The following is a 24,623-nucleotide window of genomic DNA, read 5'->3' on the forward strand; positions in this document are numbered from 1 at the left end:
TCTTCGGGTGTAATTCCGTGGCATTCTTCACCACACACAGATGTTACTAAAGGGCAGCTTTTATTTCACCAAAATTAATTCAGTACCGAAATCAACCCACCAAATTTTCTTTGCTTGCCAAAAACGTAAAGCTGTTTTATAGAAAAATAAATGAGAACCTTAAAATCTGAAGGTTGGTGGAGGGAAACCAGAAGGACACGGGGTGGGGTGAGGGTGAGGTTCCACAACCCCACCATCACTCCAAACTTTTTGGATGGGGAACAAAATGGAGTTAATTTGCGGTGAATTAAAAGAGGTGAAATGCGGTAAAACATTAATTATTTCCCAATTAACCAAATCCCAAAACATGGGTAGATTAATTTAAACACTGGCAGGTGTTAGTCACATGCCCAACTTATAGTTCAGGTCATTTCAAAGCAAACCAAACCAAAAGACATGTGAACATACAGAAAAGATTTCGCCAACCACCACCAAAGCTGTAACCGCCACCACAGTACCCTTCACCAGTACAAGTAATAAGAAAAGACTAACAAAATGCCACTGTAACTGCATCGAGGATCAGACTTCTGTTACATCCCTACATATCCATCCCTTGAAACCATCATCATAGAATAAGTTGCTTTTAACAGGCTGCACACAGATATCCCTTTGCCGGATACATTATTCAGATGCTAAGAGCAGTGCCAGCCTTGCCTTGCAGGCCCACCTAGAGTAATTACTTACCAAGCTGGCAGGTTGCTCCAATCCACTGCGGCGGACAGATGCACTCAAAGCCATTAACCAGATCGATGCACGTGCCTCCACGCGCACAGGGATTAGAAGCGCACTCGTCAATATCTGAAGAGAGAAAGGAATATGCCAATGTCATTTTACACGCCGCACCGGAGGCATATGCCGGTGCAAAAGGACACACGAGCAGGTGATGTACAAACCAAAGAGTTAAAGCGCAGGCACTTGGCGCAGAATCGGGCAGCATATGTGAGGTTCTAGTTTATTTCTCCAGTCAAGGACACCCCTTCCTACACAACCATGTCAACCGTGACACGACCGGTGACGCCCACAGATATTGTAATATACAAGGACACACAACCTCAACTCCCAGAGTCCTAGCTCACTTGGGTCATCAACATATTGTACTCCTGGAAACTCTACCACCGTAAACTCCAACTCCCTCCTTTTCATTACCGTCCCAGTGAGGCGGTGACATAGAACGACGTCCTTCACAAAACACCTTACATACACAAATTGTGTATTTGAGGGATGTGACTCTATTCCGGGAGGTAACCGAGCTTTAGCGACAATGTGTTCCGCAGATTCTCTGAATAGATTTGGTCACAGAGAGTAAAGTGCTGTCCATGAAAGGGAAGGCCCCCCCAAATGCCCGGCAGCCAGGACTCTAAGTGGTTAAACTACATCAGTCTAGCCTGCTTGGAACAGTAACCCAGGTGGCAGTGTATGTGTAATGATGTACAGGTGATGTTCACCACCTCGCCACAATGCCGAAGATTTTTTTCAATTTGTGGATTATAGATTGTCTGTAATCAAACTTGTGCCCAAGGTTTGGTCTCACTAATATCTTCCTGGTCACAAATCATTGTTTGGCACTAGCTCTGGCGAAGCTATTTGCAGGTCTCCAGATGAATAGAAGACGCAGGTTGGATTACCTGGCCACGCTGGTCACTTTACGATGATAAGACTGCTTGGGTGCCATCTGTAAAGATTACGCATTGGTGCATTCACCTGGCATGGGCGAGTTGGTAGGGGGTGCTGTGGAGTGAGAGAGAGAGCAGCCCTGTGGTAATCCCGGAGAGTTCATTGAGAAAAAAAATAGGGTGATATGCCAATGGGGTGCAGGAAGTTATTTTGGCTGCTGTAGGAATTCACCCTAAGACCCAGATCGAGGCCTGATGCCAGTTAATAATCTTGTGGTTTACCGCACCAAAGGCCACAAGCAGACGCAGTCCATCTGGAGACAGCCATGCTTTTAACAAACACGGTTGAGGGTAGATTCAGTAAACAGCGGAGGTCTGCAAACGACCGCTTTGACTGACAGACACATGGAGTAGTCAGAATCTTGTAATCCGGCCTTGCAGGGCAGTAAACAAAACCAATCGCAAAGCATTGCTCAGTTTTGAAATATCTTTTTCTTGGTTCCACATTTTTTGGGGCAATAAACTGGGCAAGGTGGGTGAAATGAAGCTTCCGAAAGGAGCTGGGAGATAGGTCACGTGTCCATGACATCTGCCCCAGCTACTGCTCAGGTCTTCATGGTCACTTCTGGAGTAGCGGACCAAGCGTGGCGGAAGAGCGCAACATCAAATGTGGGAGACCTTAAATTAACTGGGGGGCTAAGGGGTGCCCTCCTACCAAGACCCACTCGTGAGGTTTGAAACGAAAATCTGGGGGCATATGCTTCAGAAGGGGGACGGAAGGGACACATCTTTTGATGTTTGTGATTGAACAGGTTTCTAAAAATGTGGATATTAGTCTCAGAACATCTGTTGGGACCGACAGCGAGAGATTGGCTTGATTTAGACCTCGGTGTAGCCTTGGTGTAGACGGGTTAGTTGCCCAAGCTTAACCATTAGTGTCTATGGTCTTGTCCTACACTAATACTCCCCATTTCCAATGGCAGGGGGGTCATGCAGAAGTCCAGGTCTTATGGCGATGTGGCCAAATGTTCTAGTGTTCAAGTGGCAGCTGTACGGCAGACAATAGCATTCAAATAGGGGAGGCGGTAGCATCGTCACAGACTAACTCACAAGCTGAAGGAATTGTGGCTACAGCAGCGGTGGCCCTCTTCAGTAGCGGCTGATCCTGAACAATTCATAAGGGGTTATAAAGGACATGACAGCCACGCCCTCAGCACTCAACCGGTTATGTACTGCTTTTCGATTCCAATCTGGGCAGGTTTGCAGAAAATATTCTGAGCCAGCCATGCACAGATCGTAAATGAAACCACACCAAGCGCATGGCCTCCAATAGGGAGGGACCTTTTGGGCAAGAGGTAACAACTTCATTGAATGTCGAGGCTGTTGCACGACGAGAAGATCAAACATGTAGTGAAATCTTCACGCGGGAAGACTTTTGACATGTTGGGGCAGCTTCAGCAAAAACATGAACATTCTCACGGGATTCAGAAAGGTTTAGAGGAATCGGAACAGACTACATCAAATCAAGATGTCATTTTCCTTGCACTCATCATACGTACATTCAAATCAGGTGTGGGTCATAGCGTACCCTGTTGAACTCACAGCACGAGGGTACTGCAAGATTTCCTCAGTACTACCCAGAAAGGATAATGGCAGGGTTTCTTCAATATTACTCAGAAGTGGTTCTGCAGGAGTCTGTGGGCCTCATCACGAGTTGGGCGGTATCCATGCCATAATACCACCCAACTGTAATAGCGTTAGCACCCAGCGGTCCGGCAGTATTATCGCTGGATCTCAGGTTTGGCACTAACGGTAAATCCCTGTTCAGCATTGGGTCAAATGGAGCATTTTCGGCACCAATACCGTGCACTAATACAGCCGTCAGTAATACCGCTGAAAACAGGGCACTAAATGGGATTTTCACCTTCAGAAAAAAGCTGGAGCTAAAACAGCCCGTTTAGCGCCCAACTCGTGATAGGACCAGCCCTTAAATGCTGGCAGTAATACAGTTACCACCGCATTTAAGGGCTACAACCCAACTCGCGATGAGGCCCGTATTACTCTTCAGGTGTACTGGTAGTCTCTTCATTTTTGCTCATCAAGCATACTGGCAAGGTGTCCTAGTGTTACTCAGCAGGCGCATTACATCACAGCAGAGTCTGCCCGCCACCAGCAGACGGCTAACTCAATACCCCAAACCCTTAAGAACTTTAGCGCACGTACCAAGAGCACAGGTCGGGCCGCTCCATCCCGGGGGACAGTGGCACTCAAAGCCAGTGTTGATCTCGTGGCAGGTTCCTCCGTTGGCACAGGGACTGGAGACACAGGCGTGTTCCGCTAAAAAACAGAATCAACACAGTGGGGAAAAAAAACATAGCACGAAGAAGAACCTCCTTTCATCTCACAGCCAAGCATTTCATACTTGCCACTACCAAAAGAACAAACCTATAGAGCCTGGAGCGCGAATCAAAAGAGAAACGCATAAGGGTAAGGAGTAAGTGCAGTTACAGAGGCCTAGGAACACGCAGAAGGGTGCTTCAATAAGGAACACGTGCAGTTACAGAGGCCTAGGAACACGCAGAAGGGTGCTTCAATAAGGAACACGTGCAGTTACAGAGGCCTAGGAACACGCAGAAGGGTGCTTCAATAAGGAGCAACTTCAGTTACAGAGGCCTAGGAACACGCAGAAGAGTGCTTCAATAAGGAGCAAGTGCAGTTACAGAGGCCTAGGAACACGCAGAAGAGTGCTTCAATAAGGAACAAGTGCATTTACAGAGGCCTATGAACACGCAGAAGGCTGCTTCAATAAGGAGCAAGTGCAGTTACAGAGGCCTAGGAACACGCAGAAGAGTGCTTCAATAAGGAGCAAGTGCAGTTACAGAGGCCTAGGAACACGCAGAAGAGTGCTTCAATAAGGAACAAGTGCATTTACAGAGGCCTAGGAACACGCAGAAGGGTGCTTCAATAAGGAGCAACTTCAGTTACAGAGGCCTAGGAACACGCAGAAGAGTGCTTCAATAAGGAGCAAGTGCAGTTACAGAGGCCTAGGAACACGCAGAAGAGTGCTTCAATAAGGAACAAGTGCATTTACAGAGGCCTAGGAACACGCAGAAGGGTGCTTCAATAAGGAGCAACTTCAGTTACAGAGGCCTAGGAACACGCAGAAGAGTGCTTCAATAAGGAGCAAGTGCAGTTACAGAGGCCTAGAAACACGCAGAAGAGTGCTTCAATAAGGAGCAACTTCAGTTACAGAGGCCTAGGAACACGCAGAAGAGTGCTTCAATAAGGAGCAAGTGCAGTTACAGAGGCCTAGGAACACGCAGAAGAGTGCTTCAATAAGGAACAAGTGCATTTACAGAGGCCTAGGAACACGCAGAAGGGTGCTTCAATAAGGAGCAACTTCAGTTACAGAGGCCTAGGAACACGCAGAAGAGTGCTTCAATAAGGAGCAAGTGCAGTTACAGAGGCCTAGGAACACGCAGAAGGGTGCTTCAATAAGGAGCAACTTCAGTTACAGAGGCCTAGGAACACGCAGAAGAGTGCTTCAATAAGGAACAAGTGCAGTTACAGAGGACTAGGAACATGCTGAAGGGTGATTCAATAAGGAACAAGTGCAGTTACAGAGGCCTAGGAACATGCAGAAGGGTGCTTCAATAAGGAGCAAGTGCAGTTACAGAGGCCTAGGAACATGCAGAAGGGTGCTTCAATAAGGAGCAACTTCAGTTACAGAGGCCTAGGAACACGCAGAAGAGTGCTTCAGTAAGGGAAAAGTGCAGAGACAGAGGCCTAGGAACATGCAGACGGGTGCTTCAATAAGGAACAAGTGCAGTTACAGAGGCCTAGGAACATGCTGAAGGGTGATTCAATAAGGAACAAGTGCAGTTACAGAGGCCTAGGAACATGCAGAAGGGTGCTTCAATAAGGAGCAAGTGCAGTTACAGAGGCCTAGGAACATGCAGAAGGGTGCTTCAATAAGGAGCAAGTGCAGTTACAGAGGCCTAGGAACACGCAGAAGTGTGCTTCAATAAGGAGCAAGTGCAGTTACAGAGGCCTAGGAACACGCTGAAGGGTGCTTCAATAAGGAACAAGTGCAGTTACAGAGGCCTAGGAACATGCAGGAGGGTTCTTCAATAAGGAACACGTGCAGTTACAGAGGTTTAGGAACATGCAGAAGGCCGATATCCCAGAGGTAGGCTCTAGCAAGCCAAATCCGGGTGCACAGAGCACAGGCCACCTTTGGGGGGAAAGCGGCTTCTACTTTAGGTCCTGCAAGGTATGGAATCATGTACCCTCGGGAGCAGTAGGTCAGCATTCCTCTACTAACAACAACACTCATCCGTTGCAGTTCATCTGCTTGACATAGACTGGGTCACATGGCATCTTTTTGACAGCATCATTTTGTGGACAGTGAATTGCTTATTTTACTTGCAACACAGGGTTAGATTGGGGATGGGGGCAATACTCTGCCCGTTTCCCCTTCCTGATTCAAAGCGGGAGTTGGTAATAAGAGAAAGGGAAGCGGGCACTGGAAGAGCAGGAAGGGGCTTCCGGTTTACACTTGGATTCATAAAATCTAGGGTTGGTGCAGGGAGGTCAAGGACTGCACCGAACTGCACAATTCCCAGAATATATAAACGAGAAACCCCGCACCTCCTTAAAAAGACTCGAAAGCGGGACGGAGGGGCAAAGTGTAGGATTGTTTTTTGGGATAGCTACACTATTATAATGGATCCCAAACATCAAACCTCTGCTGTGTATAATTTAAGCTGCTTGTCCTCTGTGCCCATTGCATAGGTCAGCTCAACAATTATCATGGCACTAGATGAATGCCCAGTGCTATGCGGTGCCACGCAGAGTGGGGCTCTGTGGGTGACCAGTGCTGGTTGGCAAAGCTAATTCAAAGGAATGGGGGGGCTGCCAGCACCCGGTACAAACATTGCATATAGTACACCTGGGCTGTTTGCTATACAACACACACCAACTGGGACTGGAAGTCACAGGAAAGCCCTGCTGCAGAAATGGGCCTACCAAGGGTGAGGGGGGAGGGGCTAGCCTATTCAGCCAGATCCCCTAAATAATAGGCTATTTGAAGATTAGGCCAATATCATCAAGTTACTGGCAAGTGCATCTGTTGACATTGGCTATAAATAAAACATACAGTGGTGGGGGATCCAGCAAAGAGACTGAAGTCAAGAACAGGTGCAGGCACCAGCGCCCTGCGGACGGGCGGACCACCCAAGGAAACCCACCAGCCCAACACCACAATTCCAATACCGATTTCACAGTTCTTCCCGGAGTAGCCTTCTGTGCAGGCGCAGCTGTACTCATCTGGGTTCGTGTTCATGCAGGTGCCGCCGTTCAGGCACGGGTGGTGATTTCCGCAGTAGTTCAGGTCTGCGTAGAGAAAGACACGCCGCTTGAGAATTAGGAAAGGAGTCTACAAAGAACCTGCCTCACACCAAACATCCAATGAGACCAACAGATGCAATAGACATTCCAAAACTAGGGGATGACTTGTAAAACGGATGTAGCTAGCGAGTAGCCAGTGGAACACAAAGCTCACAGTCCGGCCCCAAACACCAGTATACTGATCATGTAACTAATGTTTGTACCTAAAAATGCAACATTTAGGTCTTCAAAAGTAACAACTAAACAGACAAGGGCCGAGAGCAAAGAAAACAATATAACCCTTTCACACAAGAGACAATGATCAGAAATACCTTTATCGCAGAGCAAGCCACCCCAATTGGTTTCGCAATTGCACTGCCACGGGGCATTACAACTGCCATGCACGCAGCCAGGGTAGGGGACACATTCGCTGCAGTAATGTCCTTGCCACCCATAGTGGCACCTGTGGAAAAGCAGAAAAACAGATCAATATTTTGGATTCATTTCAAATTCGTATTTGCGTAAGCCTTGGATATTGTATCACGAATGCAGAAATAGCAATACTGTAATGATCTGTTGATCGCAGTCGGTGGCATAAGCCACCTGCAAAGCCACGTTCAGCGCTACCTGTACTAAAGGAAATCAGTGATCTCTTTGCCCAGCTCATGCTTGCACAAGACTTGTAGCCACTTTATCTGTGGGACATCAGTGAGCAGAAGGAGCTGGACAAGGCAGTGCATCAAAAGGGTCAAATTTCAGGGACTTTTGGATTCCTCACATCGTATCTGTTGGTACGCGGGAAAGTGTCAACTTCAGATGTTGACGTCAATACTCCCTGGGAAAGTGTCAACTTCAGATGTTGACGTCAATACTCCCTGGGAAAGTGTCAACTTCAGATGTTAACGTCAATACTCCCTGGGAAAGTGTCAACTTCAGACGTTCATGCCAATACTCTCTGGGAAAGTGTCAACTTCAGATGTTGACGTCAATACTCCCTGGGAAAGTGTCAACTTCAGATGTTAACGTCAATACTCCCTGGGAAAGTGTCAACTTCAGATGTTGACGTCAATACTCCCTGGGAAAGTGTCAACTTCAGATGTTGACGTCAATACTCTGTGGGAAAGTGTCAACTTCAGACGTTCATGCCAATACTGCCTGGGAAAGTGTCAACTTCAGACGTTTATGCCAATACTCTCTGGGAAAGTGTCAACTTCAGATGTTAACGTCAATACTCCCTGGGAAAGTGTCAACTTCAGATGTTAACGTCAATACTCCCTGGGAAAGTGTCAACTTCAGATGTTGACGTCAATACTCCCTGGGAAAGTGTCAACTTCAGATGTTGACGTCAATACTCCCTGGGAAAGTGTCAACTTCAGATGTTAACGTCAATACTCCCTGGGAAAGTGTCAACTTCAGATGTTAACGTCAATACTCTGTAAAAATGATCCAAGTAATGATCCAGCTACGTTTTTGGTAAAGCAGATTACCCAGACCTGTCCTTCATTAGCAGCTTGCCGGATCCCTGGGCCCTACGGATATCTCCCCAAACACACTGCTGATGACTGTGCCAACAAAAAGGCTCTACACGGGACTAATATGGACATACATATTTGTCCCCATTATGTAAAAAAAAAAAAAAAAAAAACAACGGTGGCAGCATTTCTTTTTTTAAATTAAACGTTTTACTGAATTAACAGGAAGAGATATGCAATACGACATTTTTCTCCAACAATAGCTACTCATTGGATTATAGTCCTGCATTCTTAGTTCGAAGGCTGGCTACGTTCGTCCATTCCTTCCTGTGTCTGCCAAGGTCAGCAAGGGACTGATGAAACTATACAACTGAAGCAACCCCACACACTCTCTCCAAATATTATTTTTATTAGGTTTTTATATTGCACCAGTTCACCACCGTAGTAATCTGAAAGCACGTAAACATTGTTTGTGTTAAGTCCCGCTCAGGGACAGCAGGGCCTTATTCAGCTGAAAACACAATAATACCATAAGAGAGATGTAAAGTGTGGATGCGTGAGGGGCCCTAGATGTACCCCAATTAGCCCTGGTAGACTGTGGGCACCGTTGAGCGGGGTCTGCCATGCCATTCCAAAAACAACAAAAAGGACCCTTCCCTTACGGTTCCCCAAAGACGTAACCCTGAATCTTTACAGAGCCAGAGATAGCATTATTTTCGCAATCTTCCCTCCGTCTCTCCGTGCAGGGCAGGGATCGAAATTGAGATTTGTTGACCAGGAGCAAAAAGCAGCTCCTGGGTATCAGGCATCACCAATTAGGCAGGAGCTACCTTTGGGGAAGCAGGAGCTAGTATAGAATGCGCTGCAAATCTAACTTTGTGCAAACTGCAAAGTAATGTCCGTTTCATATTATCTAACGTGTTCTTTTAGCATACACAGTTAATGTCACAGAGCTCGGTTTCTATGGCACCACTTGACCCAGGAGTCAAAAGTAGCTCCTGGTAGCGGTTGTTTTCAAGCTTACCAGGCTCCCCTTGGCTATAGCCGGGAGCAAAATGGCTCCCACCTCCTGGCAGCACTGTGAAGAGGGCGCTGTTCACATTTTTTTGAGATCGGAAAAGGAGGGAGTGGTGCTACCAGGAGAGGCTTCCCCAGGAGGACCAGCATCTGGGCCCTTCTCGGAAGGAAGATGCAGCATAGCACGACTTAGCAAGCCACACTGTGGGCATGCGCACACAGCTACATGCCTGATGCCGCATGAGCATCTTACAACACACAAATAAGTTTGAGGGTGCTTATAACCTAAAAATAAAATAAAAAATGTATATCCAGCCAGGCCTTTGTGTCAGCCTACCAGAAAGAGCTGTTTGAACAATGTTTATCACGTACGTGTCGGTCTCCGATTCACACCATTCATGAAATCAGAGTTTCTAGCCTTCTCATTCAATTTTATCCAACAATAACCTATTTGAGAGGGAGACCTTTTTTGTTTTAAAGGATAAACTTAAAAACCCTATGCTGCCTAGAGTACATTCCGATAGCTTCACAAGTCTAGCAGACAGTGTGTAGTCCTCTTCCTTTAATAGTAGCAGGTGAAAGGACACCCCCCCCCTTCAGCCATCAGAGACACGGCAGGAGATGCAGACTCTAGCCCAACACTGGTTGATGTAAGTGTGTAGTCCTCGTCCTTTAATAGTAGCAGGTGAAAGGACACCCCCCCTTTCAGCCATCAGAGACACGGCAGGAGATGCAGACTCTAGCCCAACACTGGTTGATGTAAGTGTGTAGTCCTCTTCCTTTAATAGTAGCAGGTGAAAGGACACCCCCCCTTTCAGCCATCAGAGACACGGCAGGAGATGCAGACTCTAGCCCAACACTGGTTGATGTAAGTGTGTAGTCCTCTTCCTTTAATAGTAGCAGGTGAAAGGACACCCCCCCTTTCAGCCATCAGAGACACGGCAGGAGATGCACTCTAGCCCAACACTGGTTGATGTAAGTGTGTAGTCCTCTTCCTTTAATAGTAGCAGGTGAAAGGACACCCCCCCTTTCAGCCATCAGAGACACGGCAGGAGATGCAGACTCTAGCCCAACACTGGTTGATGTAAGTGTGTAGTCCTCGTCCTTTAATAGTAGCAGGTGAAGGGACACCCCCCCCCCTTTCTGCCATCAGAGACACGGCAGGAGATGCAGACTCTAGCCCAACACTGGTTGATGTAAGTGTGTAGTCCTCTTCCTTTAATAGTAGCAGGTGAAAGGACACCCCCCCTTTCAGCCATCAGAGACACGGCAGGAGATGCACTCTAGCCCAACACTGGTTGATGTAAGTGTGTAGTCCTCTTTCTTTAATAGTAGCAGGTGAAAGGACACCCCCCCTTTCAGCCATCAGAGACACGGCAGGAGATGCACTCTAGCCCACCACTGGTTGATGTAAATGCAAAAAGGGTCAGTCCTCGACACCAGAGAATGTTCATACCTCCTAAACAAATGAGAATGCAAACATCCTCCCCAAATGTGCGCCTCAGAACATACAACAGATGAAATCCCCCCACCCCCAAAAAATATCATTCCTGGTGAGCTTGGACCACCCCATCCATTTCCAACCTAGGTTCCCGAGAAACACTCCTTAGAACGCAGCCCAGGATTGCCAGGAAAAGGGTAATTGGGTTGTTCCCAGCCCATTCAGACTCACGCGTCTTCTATGGGGCCTACTTTAAACAGCATTTGCACACAGAGGCCGGAGGGGGTAGGCATCCTATGAGGTGGCGTGGTCTGCAGATGCCACAAAGTGGCATTTTGTAGCGGTGGAAAGCAGCAAAATACCTCGCACAATCGCAGGGGACAATCATTCCTGATACAGCAGCAATGCATGTCTTTCCTGCTCCCTACACATCTAAGAGATGTGTACAGGAAGGAATGCTTGGCCCTGTGCAACGCCCTAGTGGCTATTTACCAGCCATCAGCCAATCAAAGTGCACCATGTTTAATGAAGGGTAGCATCCAGCAGCTGGGAGCTAGCAGAGAGACAGCTTTGCTTTACATTCTCTTCCTGAATACAAGCAAAGGTAAGCAGAACCTGCTCAAAAAGTTGCTGCATCCGAACAACTGCGCAGCAGAAACAAAGGCTACGGTACAGACTGTTTTGAAATTGCACATGTTGCAAGACAGGAACATGATGGCTCACTCTTAGTTAACACACACACCACCCTGCAATGCTTTAGGCCCAGGAACTGTTGCCGCAGAGGGGATCCAAGATTTAAATCTCTAAGTCACAACGAAGAACACAATATGAAGATCTGGCATGTGCCTTACCCTGGCGGCATCGGCCCAGTACGAATGAAAGATCATTGTCTCGGGAGGATAGCTCAGGGGCAACATGCTCGTCTTGGAAGCAAGACGGCGCGGAGCACCACGGGTCCGCGCTTAGAAACCTCTGGGTAGTAAGCGCGTTATAAAGAACATATACATCTCTTCACGATGGCCTATAGCAGAATACTGAATGAAATTCCAGGACAACAAACTGCTCAAATCGACAGGTTGGAGGAACGCTTTACCATCAGTCTCATCGTTCATTGAGGATTCTCACACAGGCGCATAGCAACACGCCAATCAATGAACCACAAGGATCATTCACCAAAGCCTCCTTTTAAAAATGCAACCCCCCACCTCAAATCAGATTAGTTTGTGCGGCTTGGAGGAGAACGCAAAGCAAAGCAGACCACTGGGCTCTACCACCAGAATGGATCTTGGTGGAAGATGGTCTTCTGGACGCACCAGATATTGTGCCGTGAAATCAAAGGTCTTTAAAACTTTTGTGGCAGATGGGCACTCCTCCATGGCTCTCAGCGTGGTAGCTGTGTGGATCCAAAGTGGAGTTACCCTTCATATATATGCTCTGATCCCCATTCATTCTCTATTGTTTCATTATTGCCCTCAATCACATGGACTAGGTGGGAAAGGCTGTGCTTGTAAAATGCATCTTTTTAAATGCTCTCCGCCGCTGGCTAAGAGTTGCACACAGGTAGTATATGGCTCAGAGCCCTATCTGCAACCATTGGCATGGCCCAGTCTAATTGGCTGCAGTTTGCTCCACTCTAAGCAGCATGGAATGCAAGGGGGGAATTCATACCCATTAACACTTATTGATGAAAAAAAGCACATCTCAGTGGTGAGATGGCCCGCTAATGGCCCCCCTCCGAGGGTCATATTGCCATCACATCGTACTGGGGTACTAATTGCAATTTTACTCGAGCCGAGAAACAAAAAAACAAAGAAAATGGCCACCGGAGATCGGGAGAAGGGACTCTCCCTTTCCATGGCAGCCATTGAAATCAATGTAAAAAAAAATAAACAAAATGGCCATGATGGAACAGGGAGAAGGCCTACACGTAGTCCCTTTTCCCTTTCCTTAGCGCCCAGTCTCTGAAGGAACACCAGAGCAGCAGCAGTGGGGGAGCCTTGTCGGCCGAGTAATTCCCCCGGTGAGTGCCAATGAGCTTGCTTTTAACAAGCTCATTGACCCTCGCCAGGTACTAATACTCAATAAAAAATGGTTTTAATACGCAGCCAACACGTGTTTCAACCAAATGTATTTTGGTATTACCTTTTGTAATCTTAGGATATGACTCATGTAGGAAAGGAGCGCTGTGTCCAGGGTTCCCTCGCTACAGCGAACACTTGGAGACGAGTTCCCCTAGACTACATCAGCGATTAATAGCATAGCAAGACCTGACATTTCTACTTAATTTCACTAGGCTTGTCGCTGAAGTGCTACCGCCGACGGGCACTTAAATATTATTGGAATATTTCTCCTTGTGCAATGCACCTTGAAACTAAATTAAATAATTCCTGGTAACCAAACATTCTTAAGAAAGGGGCTACACTTTGGCACATGTTCAGCTTCAATCATTAGCAGCGATATTGGATCATACCCCAGGCAAAGAGATCATGAATACACATGGTCTTCATCGAAATCAGAAAGGATCTTTGAAACACTGATTTTTTTATGCCTTCTGTGAATTCTCTAGATAACTTCTTTTTTTGAAAGATACAGAGTCAATGATGACAGAGTCTAAAAATGGTGACCTTGAAGATACTGGGTTGCCCGTTTTTTGGTTCGTTGACACTAGGACGGTGGTACATTTTAAAAGCCCATCCAGTTACAGGCGCAAGCCCCACACTGGGGACAGCGGAACACGGTCCAGGCGGGAAATGCAGGGATATCCCCCGAGATACATGATACACTGGACCTGGGATTCAGTTCCTCGTTTTGTCATTTCACACAGTTCATAGCTGAAGAGGGGCCATTTTGAAACCCGAAACATGTGGTGCACACTAGTTACTGCTCATGAAACGCCCACTTGAGATCTGGGAAACAGGAACGCTTGAAGATGACCTGGGGGTACACTTGTAAAGCAAATGTTAATAGTTTGGACTAGTGCAATTGAATGATTGGGAGTTTAATGATGCAAACCCCAATACACTGGAGAGCGGTGGGCCTGAAGACACACTGTTAAAGCCTCTTGCCAGATTTAGCTCAATCAAGCTTCTTTTTTTTATCGGTCAGGAAGAGCACTTGGGTGTCGGTAGGAGGTATCCGGCCGCCCAGGTCAGTATTGATAGGATAATATGATGTCATTTATAGAGCGCTTAACACCCAGAGGTTCCTAAGCGGGGAGCCGGGGATCGATCCTGTGGTGCTCTGTGTCATCTTGCTTCCAAGGCGAGCACGTTGCCCCTGAGCTATCCTCCCGAGTCTATTGTGTCTTGTTTTGAATGCAGCTGGAGGCGGTGCATTGCGCACCCAAGCATCCGGTCTTGGAATATTCATGGCATGTGAATTAACTCGCGCCTTCCACAGTTCTCACACTCTCTTTGAGACTTCCGTGCAGCAGCAACCAGGCCAGATAAACAAAACCCAGCAGGAGCTCCTTTGCACAGACATTTGCGGGCGTTGCTGCTCCTGGACGCCCACATACATCGAGCCTGCTGCTCCCCATGCCTGTAGCACTGCTGGAGCCTTTGGGTGCAGGGGTCTGCCTAGTGCCAACTGGTGAGTGGTCTACAGGCCCCCCATCCCGTATCCTTCAGGATGAGGGCCACAAGCACTGCTACCAGATTCAAGTCTACTAGTTCGAAGCCTAGATTTGCCTCGATGGCGGCGGCGGCGGCTGCGCTCCTCTACAGAATGGGGATGGAAGGCTCCTTGACCGGCTCCACCCGGCCAGAGCGGAGGTGATAATCGCTCCATTTGGCCCCGTAGCAAGTGCAAAGAGTACAGCTAACGGCCCTATCATTTTGATTGGATGCTGGGCCCATAGAGCTGGTAGTAAGCGCTGGTTTACCAGTGCGCTACTTACTAGGACTCGCTCAACAAAGAAAGCGGCCAATAGTGAAATATCAAAGATCAGGGGAGTCGCAATCCTGTTCAGCACAGTCCCGGCCTCTGGTGCCAGAGCGCCACCGGAACATGGCGGCAACTCAGATTTTCCACACAGGTTCAAATAATACCAGTCTTGTTACCAGAAGGATCCTTGTCACCACACACACGGCTTTGGCACACATAAGTGATGCCACTCCGCAAACAAATAAAATGCACAAAGCAACGCGTTAGAGAATCCTAAATTAAACTGCCCTACTAGGCTCATAGTCCAGACAAGAAGTTGCATTACATTTTCAAGGCAATCTTGTCATTAGGATTTGGAATTTAATAGATCGGTTATATGAGAAACTATGGACAGGCGGTGCTGCGAGACCCCTGGGCACGTCCAGCTAAAGCACGCTTTATAGAGTCCGCCTAAGCTTCGTGGGTAACGTAGATCGGAGCATATCGGAGGCAGGGAGCTTCAGTAGCGAAAAGGAAAACTGCAACCATGAGCGCAGTCTTGGAAACAAGTTTCAGTCCCACGCGTTTCTGCGCTTACAGTCCAGCATCCTTGCTCGAGTCCACTATACTACGAGGCAAGGCCTTGCTAGAATGGCCAGGTGACCAAGGTTTGAGAATTTACCATGGGGGTGGGGTTCTCCGGTGGCCTCTGGTGCGAGATCAGTTACTGGGTCTCGTGTTCCTCGTCTGTGGGCTACCCCCAACTGCACCCCTGCTTGCATCCAACCCTGTGGAGAGCCCTTTGGTGGGCTCCCCATTTTCCAGTCTTGGTGGATCCCGGTCTGCGCCTATTTCGCGGTCTGCGTCTTTCTTTTCACCGGGATACTCTGAAGTCCTTTCCATGCCCACCACCCAACCACGCATCCGCATTAGGTGTTCCAGAATCTTTTGCCATCCCCGTTTTCTGGGCCTGTCCAACCATCACCTTATGCTCTGCACAGAGCTCTGGTCTCTGCTGTTTTACTTATTCTCTTTACTTCCTTTTTTTTCTTTCAATCTTAGGAGGGAATATGGCAACCATGCCCCACCCTACTTGGAGGTCCAGACTTGGTGTAGTAAGGCTGCACACAGCAAGATCACTACCGCATCGCCAGGCCTGGGGTGGTAATGCAAAAGCTAGCCTTCACACTAGACTCTGACGGGCGATCATTGACTTTTGGTGCCACGGGGTACTGGTGAAAATCTGTGCAATGTGCAAACGGGGAACTGATAGTGCAGCAAAGAGACTGCAGGACCACCAACGCCACACCACAAACAGCCTCTCCCAGCGCTAGACTGGAGGAAGATGGGCACATTGTCTGTGCACAACAGTGACGGTATGTTAATGCCACACACTGGACAGGAGGGGGGAGGAGGGGGATCCAACCTGTTCATTTATCATGGTGTGCCAGACGGCCCTGAAAGACTTAGACCACCTCAGGGTAGTCAAGAATCTCCGCTCAGCAGGGAATCTTCCAGCCCACAGTCTGCACCGGCATAGGTGCAGAGTGAGCGGGGACACTTAGTTTGCCTGGTGGCATGAAAGCCCTTCGCCAGAAGGAGCCAGCAAACACACATTCAAGATTCAAAGAGGTGCCTCTGCAAGACCAGTGGACCAACTGTGCAGGAAGACACTCTGGCAATGCACACCCCTCACAGCGCTAGGAATGGAGGCCCGCAACTGTGCAGCAAGACACTCCTGCAATGCACACCCCTCACAGCGCTAGGAATGGTGGCCCGCAACTGTGCAGCAAGACACTCCTGCAATGCACACCCCTCACAGCACTAGGAATGGTGGCCTGCAACTGTGCAGGAAGACACTCTGGCAATGCACACCCCTCACAGCGCTAGGAATGGTGGCCCGCAACTGTGCAGCAGGACACTCCTGCAATGCACACCCCACACAGAACTAGGAATGGTGGCTCGCAACTGTGCAGGAAGACACTCTGGCAATGCACACCCCTCACAGCGCTAGGAATGGTGGCCCGCAACTGTGCAGCAGGACACTCCTGCAATGCACACCCCACACAGCACTAGGAATGGTGGCTCGCAACTGTGCAGGAAGACACTCTGGCAATGCACACCCCTCACAGCGCTAGGAATGGTGGCCCGCAACTGTGCAGCAAGACACTCCTGCAATGCACACCCCTCACAACGCTAGGAATGGTGGCCCGCAACTGTGCAGCAAGACACTCCTGCAATGCACACCCCTCACAGCACTAGGAATGGTGGCCTGCAACTGTGCAGGAAGACACTCTGGCAATGCACACCCCTCACAGCGCTAGGAATGGTGGCCCGCAACTGTGCAGCAGGACACTCCTGCAATGCACACCCCACACAGCACTAGGAATGGTGGCTCGCAACTGTACAGGAAGACACTCTGGCAATGCACACCCCTCACAGCGCTAGGAAAGGCAGCTCGCAACTGTGCAGCAAGACACTCTTGCAATGCACACCCATCACAGCGCTAGGAAAGGCAGCTCGCAACCGTGCAGCATGACACTCTTGCAATGCACACCCATCACAGCCCTAGGAAAGGCGGCTCGCAACTGTGCAGCAAGACACTTGCAATGCACACCCCTCAGCGCTAGGAATGGTGGCCCGCAACTGTGCAGCAAGACACTCTTGCAATGCACACCCCACACAACGCTAGGAATGGTGGCCCGCAACTGTGCAGCAAGACACTTGCAAAGCACACCCCTCAGCGCTAGGAATGGTGGCCCGTAACTGTGCAGCAAGACACTCTTGCAATGCACACCCCTCACAGTGATAGGAATGGTGACTTGCAACTGTGCAGCAAGACACTCTTGCAATGCACACCCCACACAACGCCAAGAATGGTGGCCAGCAACTGTGCAGCAAGTCACTCTTGCAATGCACACCCCTCACAGTGATAGGAATGGTGACTTGCAACTGTGCAGCAAGACACTCTTGCAATGCACACCCCACACAACGCCAGGAATGGTGGCCAGCAACTGTGCAGCAAGACCCTTGCAATGCACACCCCTCAGCGCTAGGAATGGTGGCCCGAACTGTGCAGCAAGACACTCTTGCAATGAACACCCCTCTGTGCTAGGAATGGTGGCTCGCAACTGCGCAGGAAGACACTCCTGCAATACACAGCCCTCACAGCTATAGGAATGGTGGCTCGCAACTGTGCAGTAAGACACTCCTGCAATGCACAGCCCCAACAGCCCTAGGAAAGGCGGCTCGCAACTGTGCAGCAAGACACTCTTGCAATGCACACCCCTCAGCGCTAGGAATGGTGGCCCGCAACTGTGCAGCAAGACACTCTTGCAATGCACACCCCACACAACGCTAGGAATGGTGGCCCGCAACTGTGCAGCAAGACACTCTTGCAATGCACAGCCCTCACAGCGCTAGGAATGGTGGCTCGCAACTGCGCAGGAAGACACTCCTGCAATGCACACCCCTCAACGCTAGGAATGTTGGCTCGCAACTGTGCAGGAAGACACTCCTGCAATGCACACCCCTCTGTGTTAGGAATGGTGGCTCGCAACTGTGCAGGAAGACAATCTTGCAATGCACACCCTTCTCAGCGCTAGGAATGGTGTCCCGCAACTGCGCGGGAAGACAATCTTGCAATGCACACCCTTCTCAGCGCTAGGAATGGTGTCCCGCAACTGTGCAGGAAGACACTCCTGCAATGCAAACCCCTTACAGCGCTAGGAATGGTGGCTCGCAACTGTGCAGGAAGACACTCCTGCAATGCACACCCTTCTCAGCGCTAGGAATGGTGTCCCGCAACTGCGCAGGAAGACACTCTTGCAATGCACACCCTTCTCAGCGCTAGGAATGGTGTCCCGCAACTGTGCAGGAAGACACTCTTGCAATGCACACCCTTCTCAGCGCTAGGAATGGTGGCCTGCAACTGCGCAGGAAGACACTCCTGCAATGCACACCCTTCTCAGCGCTAGGAATGGTGTCCCGCAACTGCGCAGGAAGACACTCTTGCAATGCACACCCTTCTCAGCGCTAGGAATGGTGGCTTGCAACTGTGCAGGAAGACACTCCTGCAATGCACAACCTTCTCAGCGCTAGGGATGGTGGCCCGCTACTGCGCAGGAAGACACTCTTGCAATGCACACCCTTCTCAGCGCTAGGAATGGTGTCCCGCAACTGCGCAGGAAGACAATCCTGCAATGCACACCCTTCTCAGTGCTAGGAATGGTGGCTTGCAACTGCGCAGGAAGACACTCCTGCAATGCACACCCTTCTCAGCGCTAGGAATGGTGGCTTGCAACTGTGCAGGAAGACACTCCTGCAATGCACACCTTCTCAGCGCTAGGAATGGTGGCCCGCTACTGCGCAGGAAGACACTCCTGCAATGCACACCCCACACAACGCTAGGAATGGTGGCCCGGAACTGCGCAGGAAGACACTCCTGCAATGCACACCCTTCTCAGCGCTAGGAATGGTGGCCCGCAACTGTGCAGCAGGACACTCCTGCAATGCACACCCCACACAGCACTAGGAATGGTGGCTCGCAACTGTACAGGAAGACACTCTGGCAATGCACACCCCTCACAGCGCTAGGAAAGGCAGCTCGCAACTGTGCAGCAAGACACTCTTACAATGCACACCCATCACAGAGCTAGGAAAGGCGGCTCGCAACTGTGCAGCAAGACACTCTTGCAATGCACACCCATCACAGCGCTAGGAATGGTGGCCCGCAACTGTGCAGCAAGACACTCCTGCAATGCACACCCCTCACAGCACTAGGAATGGTGGCTTGCAACTGTGCAGCAAGACACTCTTGCAATGCACACCCATCACAGCCCTAGGAAAGGCGGCTCGCAACTGTGCAGCAAGACACTCTTGCAATGCACACCCCTCAGCGCTAGGAATGGTGGCCCGCAACTGTGCAGCAAGACACTCTTGCAATGCACACCCCTCACAGTGATAGGAATGGTGACTTGCAACTGTGCAGCAAGACACTCTTGCAATGCACACCCCACACAACGCCAGGAATGGTGGCCAGCAACTCTGCAGCAAGACCCTTGCAATGCACACCCCTCAGCGCTAGGAATGGTGGCCGAACTGTGCAGCAAGACACTCTTGCAATGAACACCCCTCTGTGCTAGGAATGGTGGCTCGCAACTGCGCAGGAAGACACTCCTGCAATGCACAGCCCTCACAGCTATAGGAATGGTGGCTCGCAACTGTGCAGCAAGACACTCCTGCAATGCACAGCACTCACAGCCCTAGGAAAGGCGGCTCGCAACTGTGCAGCAAGACACTCTTGCAATGCACACCCCTCAGCGCTAGGAATGGTGGCCTGCAACTGTGAGGCAAGACACTCTTGCAATGCACACCCCACACAACGCTAGGAATGGTGGCCCGCAACTGTGCAGCAAGACACTCTTGCAATGCACACCCCTCAGCGCTAGGAATGGTGGCCCGCAACTGTGCAGCAAGACACTCTTGCAATGCACACCCCACACAACGCTAGGAATGGTGGCCCGCAACTGTGCAGCAAGACACTCTTGCAATGCACACCCCACACAACGCTAGGAATGGTGGCCCGCAACTGTGCAGCAAGACACTTGCAATGCACACCCCTCAGCGCTAGGAATGGTGGCCCGTAACTGTGCAGCAAGACACTCTTGCAATGCACACCCCACACAATGCTAGGAATGGTGGCCCGCAACTGTGCAGCAAGTCACTCTTGCAATGCACACCCCTCACAGTGATAGGAATGGTGACTTGCAACTGTGCAGCAAGACACTCTTGCAATGCACACCCCACACAACGCCAGGAATGGTGGCCAGCAACTGTGCAGCAAGACCCTTGCAATGCACACCCCTCAGCGCTAGGAATGGTGGCCCGCAACTGTGCAGGAAGACACTCCTGCAATGCACAGCCCTCACAGCTATAGGAATGGTGGCTCGCAACTGTGCAGCAAGACACTCCTGCAATGCACAGCCCTCACAGCGCTAGGAATGGTGGCTCGCAACTGTGCAGGAAGACACTCCTGCAATGCACACCCCTCTGTGTTAGGAATGGTGGCTCGCAACTGTGCAGGAAGACACTCCTGCAATGCACACCCCTCAACGCTAGGAATGGTGGCCCACAACTGCGCAGGAAGACACTCTTGCAATGCACAACCCTCTGTGCTAGGAATGGTGGCTTGCAACTGAGCAGGAAGACACTCTTGCAATGCACAGCCCTCACAGCGCTAGGAATGGTGGCTCGCAACTGTGCAGCAAGACACTCCTGCAATGCACAGGCCTCACAGCGCTAGGAATGGTGGCTCGCAACTGCGCAGGAAGACACTCTTGCAATGCACACCCCTCTGTGCTAGGAATGGTGGCTCGCAACTGTGCAGGAAGACACTCCTGCAATGCACACCCCTCAACGCAGGAATGGTGGCCCGCAACTGCGCAGGAAGACACTCTTGCAATGCACAACCCTCTGTGCTAGGAATGGTGGCTCGCAGCTGAGCAGGAAGACACTCCTGCAATGCACACCCCTCAAAGCTAGGAATGGTGGCCCGCAACTGCGCAGGAAGACACTCTTGCAATGCACAACCCTCTGTGCTAGGAATGGTGGCTCGCAACTGAGCAGGAAGACACTCCTGCAATGCACACCCCTCAAAGCTAGGAATGGTGGCTTGCAACTGCGCAGCAAGACACTCTTGCAATGCACACCCTTCTCAGCGCTAGGAATGGTGGCTCGCAACTGCGCAGCAAGACACTCTTGCAATGCACAGCCCTCACAGCGCTAGGAATGGTGGCTCGCAACTGTGCAGCAAGACACTCCTGCAATGCACAGCCCTCACAGCGCTAGGAATGTTGGCCAGCAACTGCGCAGGAAGACACTCTTGCAATGCACACCCTCTATGCTAGGAATGGTGGCTCGCAACTGTGCAGGAAGACACTCCTGCAACGCACACCCCTCAACGCTAGGAATGGTGGCTCGCAACCGCGCAGCAAGACACTCCTGCAATGCACACCCATCACAGCGCTAGGAAAGGCGGCTCGCAACTGCGCAGGAAGACACTCTTGCAATGCACACCCCTCTGTGCTAGGAATGGTGGCTCGCAACTGTGCAGGAAGACACTCCTGCAATGCACACCCCTCAACGCTAGGAATGGTGGCTCGCAACTGCGCAGCAAGACACTCCTGCAATGCACACCCATCACAGCGCTAGGAAAGGCGGCTCGCAACTGCGCAGGAAGGCACTCCTGCAATGCACACCCATCACAGCGCTAGGAATGGTGGCTCGCAACTGCGCAGGAAGGCACTCTTGCAATGCACAGCCCTCACAGTGCTAGGAATGGTGGCTCGCAACTGTGCAGCAAGACACTCCTGCAATGCACACCCCTCACAGCGCTAGGGATGGTGGCCGGCAACTGCGCAGGAGACACTCCTGCAATGCACACCCCTCAACGCTAGGAATGGTGGCACGCAACTGCGCAGAGACACTCCTGCAATGCACACACCTCACAGCACTAGGAATGGTGGCTCGCAACTGTGCAGGAAGACACTCTGGCAATGCACACCCATCTCGCACTAAGAATGGTGGCCCGCAACTGCGCAGGAGACACTCCTGCAATGCAAACCCCTCAGAGCGCTAGGAATGGTGGCTCGCAACTGTGCAGGAAGACACTCCTGCAATGCACACCCTTCTCAGCGCTAGGAATGGTGTCCCGCAACTGCGCAGGAAGACACTCTTGCAATGCACACCCTTCTCAGCGCTAGGAATGGTGGCCTGCAACTGTGCAGGAAGACACTCCTGCAATGCACACCCTTCTCAGCGCTAGGAATGGTGTCCCGCAACTGCGCAGGAAGACACTCTTGCAATGCACACCCTTCTCAGCGCTAGGAATGGTGGCTTGCAACTGTGCAGGAAGACACTCCTGCAATGCACAACCTTCTCAGTGCTAGGAATGGTGGCCCGCTACTGCGCAGGAAGACACTCTTGCAATGCACACCCTTCTCAGCGCTAGGAATGGTGTCCCGCAACTGCGCAGGAAGACACTCCTGCAATGCACACCCTTCTCAGCGCTAGGAATGGTGGCTTGCAACTGCGCAGGAAGACACTCCTGCAATGCACACCCTTCTCAGCGCTAGGAATGGTGGCTTGCAACTGTGCAGGAAGACACTCCTGCAATGCACACCCTTCTCAGCGCTAGGAATGGTGGCCCGCTACTGCGCAGGAAGACACTCCTGCAATGCACACCCCACACAACGCTAGGAATGGTGGCCCGGTACTGCGCAGGAAGACACTCCTGCAATGCACACCCTTCTCAGCGCTAGGAATGGTGGCCCGCAACTGTGCAGGAAGACACTCCTGCACTACACACCCTTCTCAGCGCTAGGAATGGTGGCTTGCAACTGTGCAGGAAGACACTCCTGCAATGCACACCCTTCAACGCTAGGAATGGTGGCTTGCAACTGTGCAGGAAGACACTCCTGCAATGCACAACCCTCTGTGCTAGGAATGGTGGCTCCTTTGATAATCACAACTAGGGATTATGGCTGACTTTCAAGCCTTGGTCTCTTTGGGGCACATGCCCCAGAGAAGGCTCAGGGAGGGAGGAACAGCTGGGCAAGGGTTAGCTCATTTGTTGTCGTGGCGCTCAACCCTTATTCCAAAGCCCGGCTTGGGACGCACAATCAGCTGTCCTGTCCGTCGTGTTAAGACGTCTTTGCACTGAAAGAGCCCATTGTACGGCGGGGATCGCATTCCCAGCTGCCTGCGGCGGGAGATGGAACACACAGTGGGCGCTTGAAGCCTCACCAAGTGGTCTTTTCTTAAACCTAGAGATTGGCAACACAGTCAAGTTCACAGACACCACTGCGCACGTGTCGCCGAGTGCCTCCTTCCTAAACAGTGAGGGGCCGCTGAATAAACAGGGGGGCAATTTTCCACTCAAGATTCCAGCAAGGAAATACACGTCTAGGTCCAGGATGGGCCCCGAGTTGCCCCGCTAACACGGCTTCCATACACCCTCAAGCAATGGCATACTCGTGATCCTGTGCCAGTGTGGCGATGCCCCCAGAGGTTGCCACCACCAAGTCCAACAGCCCCCGGTCCCACTACACCAAGGGCTGCAGGAGACAAAGGCGCGCCTGTTAGCAGGTGGCATCCGCCACGGGGGCGACCTTGGCGTGGCATGAGGGTGGCCAAGACTCGGACACCGGTCAAGGAGGAGCAGCACGAGACTAGCCCTCATTCTACAGCGTAGACTGGAAACCCACCTCAATTCAAACTTCAACCAGGTCTTTGACCCTCCCCCCCGCCCCCCACCCAAAAAGAAGTGATTAGGCACCGAGATGTAACGGATGAGAGCTTGGCCTTCAGTGGCATCCAGGACAGCTCAGCCACCAGCCACAGAAACTCTGGCTTGCTGCAGAGGATCATTGCTAGACACAGCCTTCCTGGATGGAGCGCGCCGACCCCCAATATCCTGCTATCAGCACGAAGAGGCTCTTGTGGCCCAACCAACATCCGGTAGAGACACTAGCAGGACACAGGTAAAGGAAGGAGAGCGAGATGTCCTGGACTGCAAGCAGCACATATCGGACCAAGTGCAATCCTCGTGGCGTTTGCTGCCTCCTCAAGGCGTGCCTGGGTGGTGTCTGGGAAGAAGCTTCGAGGTGCTGCCGTTCTATTCAGCCCTGCATCCGGAGTGTGGGAACATACACCGCCATCAGCTAACGGGGCCTCCTGCCTGCCTGACTTGCTTGCTTGCCCACCCGTAGGCAGGTCTGCGCAAGCAGT

General features: G+C 50.8%; 1 protein-coding gene across 2 annotated transcripts in view; it reads right to left on the reverse strand.

Moving 5' to 3' along the window:
* Nucleotides 1-24,623, reverse strand: part of JAG2 (jagged canonical Notch ligand 2) — a 242,540-nt gene that overhangs the window by 80,217 nt on the left and 137,700 nt on the right. For both annotated transcript variants that reach the window (XM_069638198.1, XM_069638197.1), the window contains exons 6-9: nt 7,373-7,503; nt 6,927-7,046; nt 3,876-3,989; nt 724-837 (exon numbers count right to left, since the gene is read on the reverse strand). In XM_069638198.1, the coding sequence (XP_069494299.1) occupies nt 724-837; nt 3,876-3,989; nt 6,927-7,046; nt 7,373-7,503 (479 nt within the window). The remainder of the gene's footprint in view (nt 1-723; nt 838-3,875; nt 3,990-6,926; nt 7,047-7,372; nt 7,504-24,623) is intronic.

Source organism: Ambystoma mexicanum, chromosome 14 (genome assembly GCF_040938575.1).
Source record: "Ambystoma mexicanum isolate Mex_15411 chromosome 14, UKY_AmexF1_1, whole genome shotgun sequence".
In the NCBI taxonomy this organism is placed as follows: Eukaryota; Metazoa; Chordata; class Amphibia; order Caudata; family Ambystomatidae; genus Ambystoma; species Ambystoma mexicanum.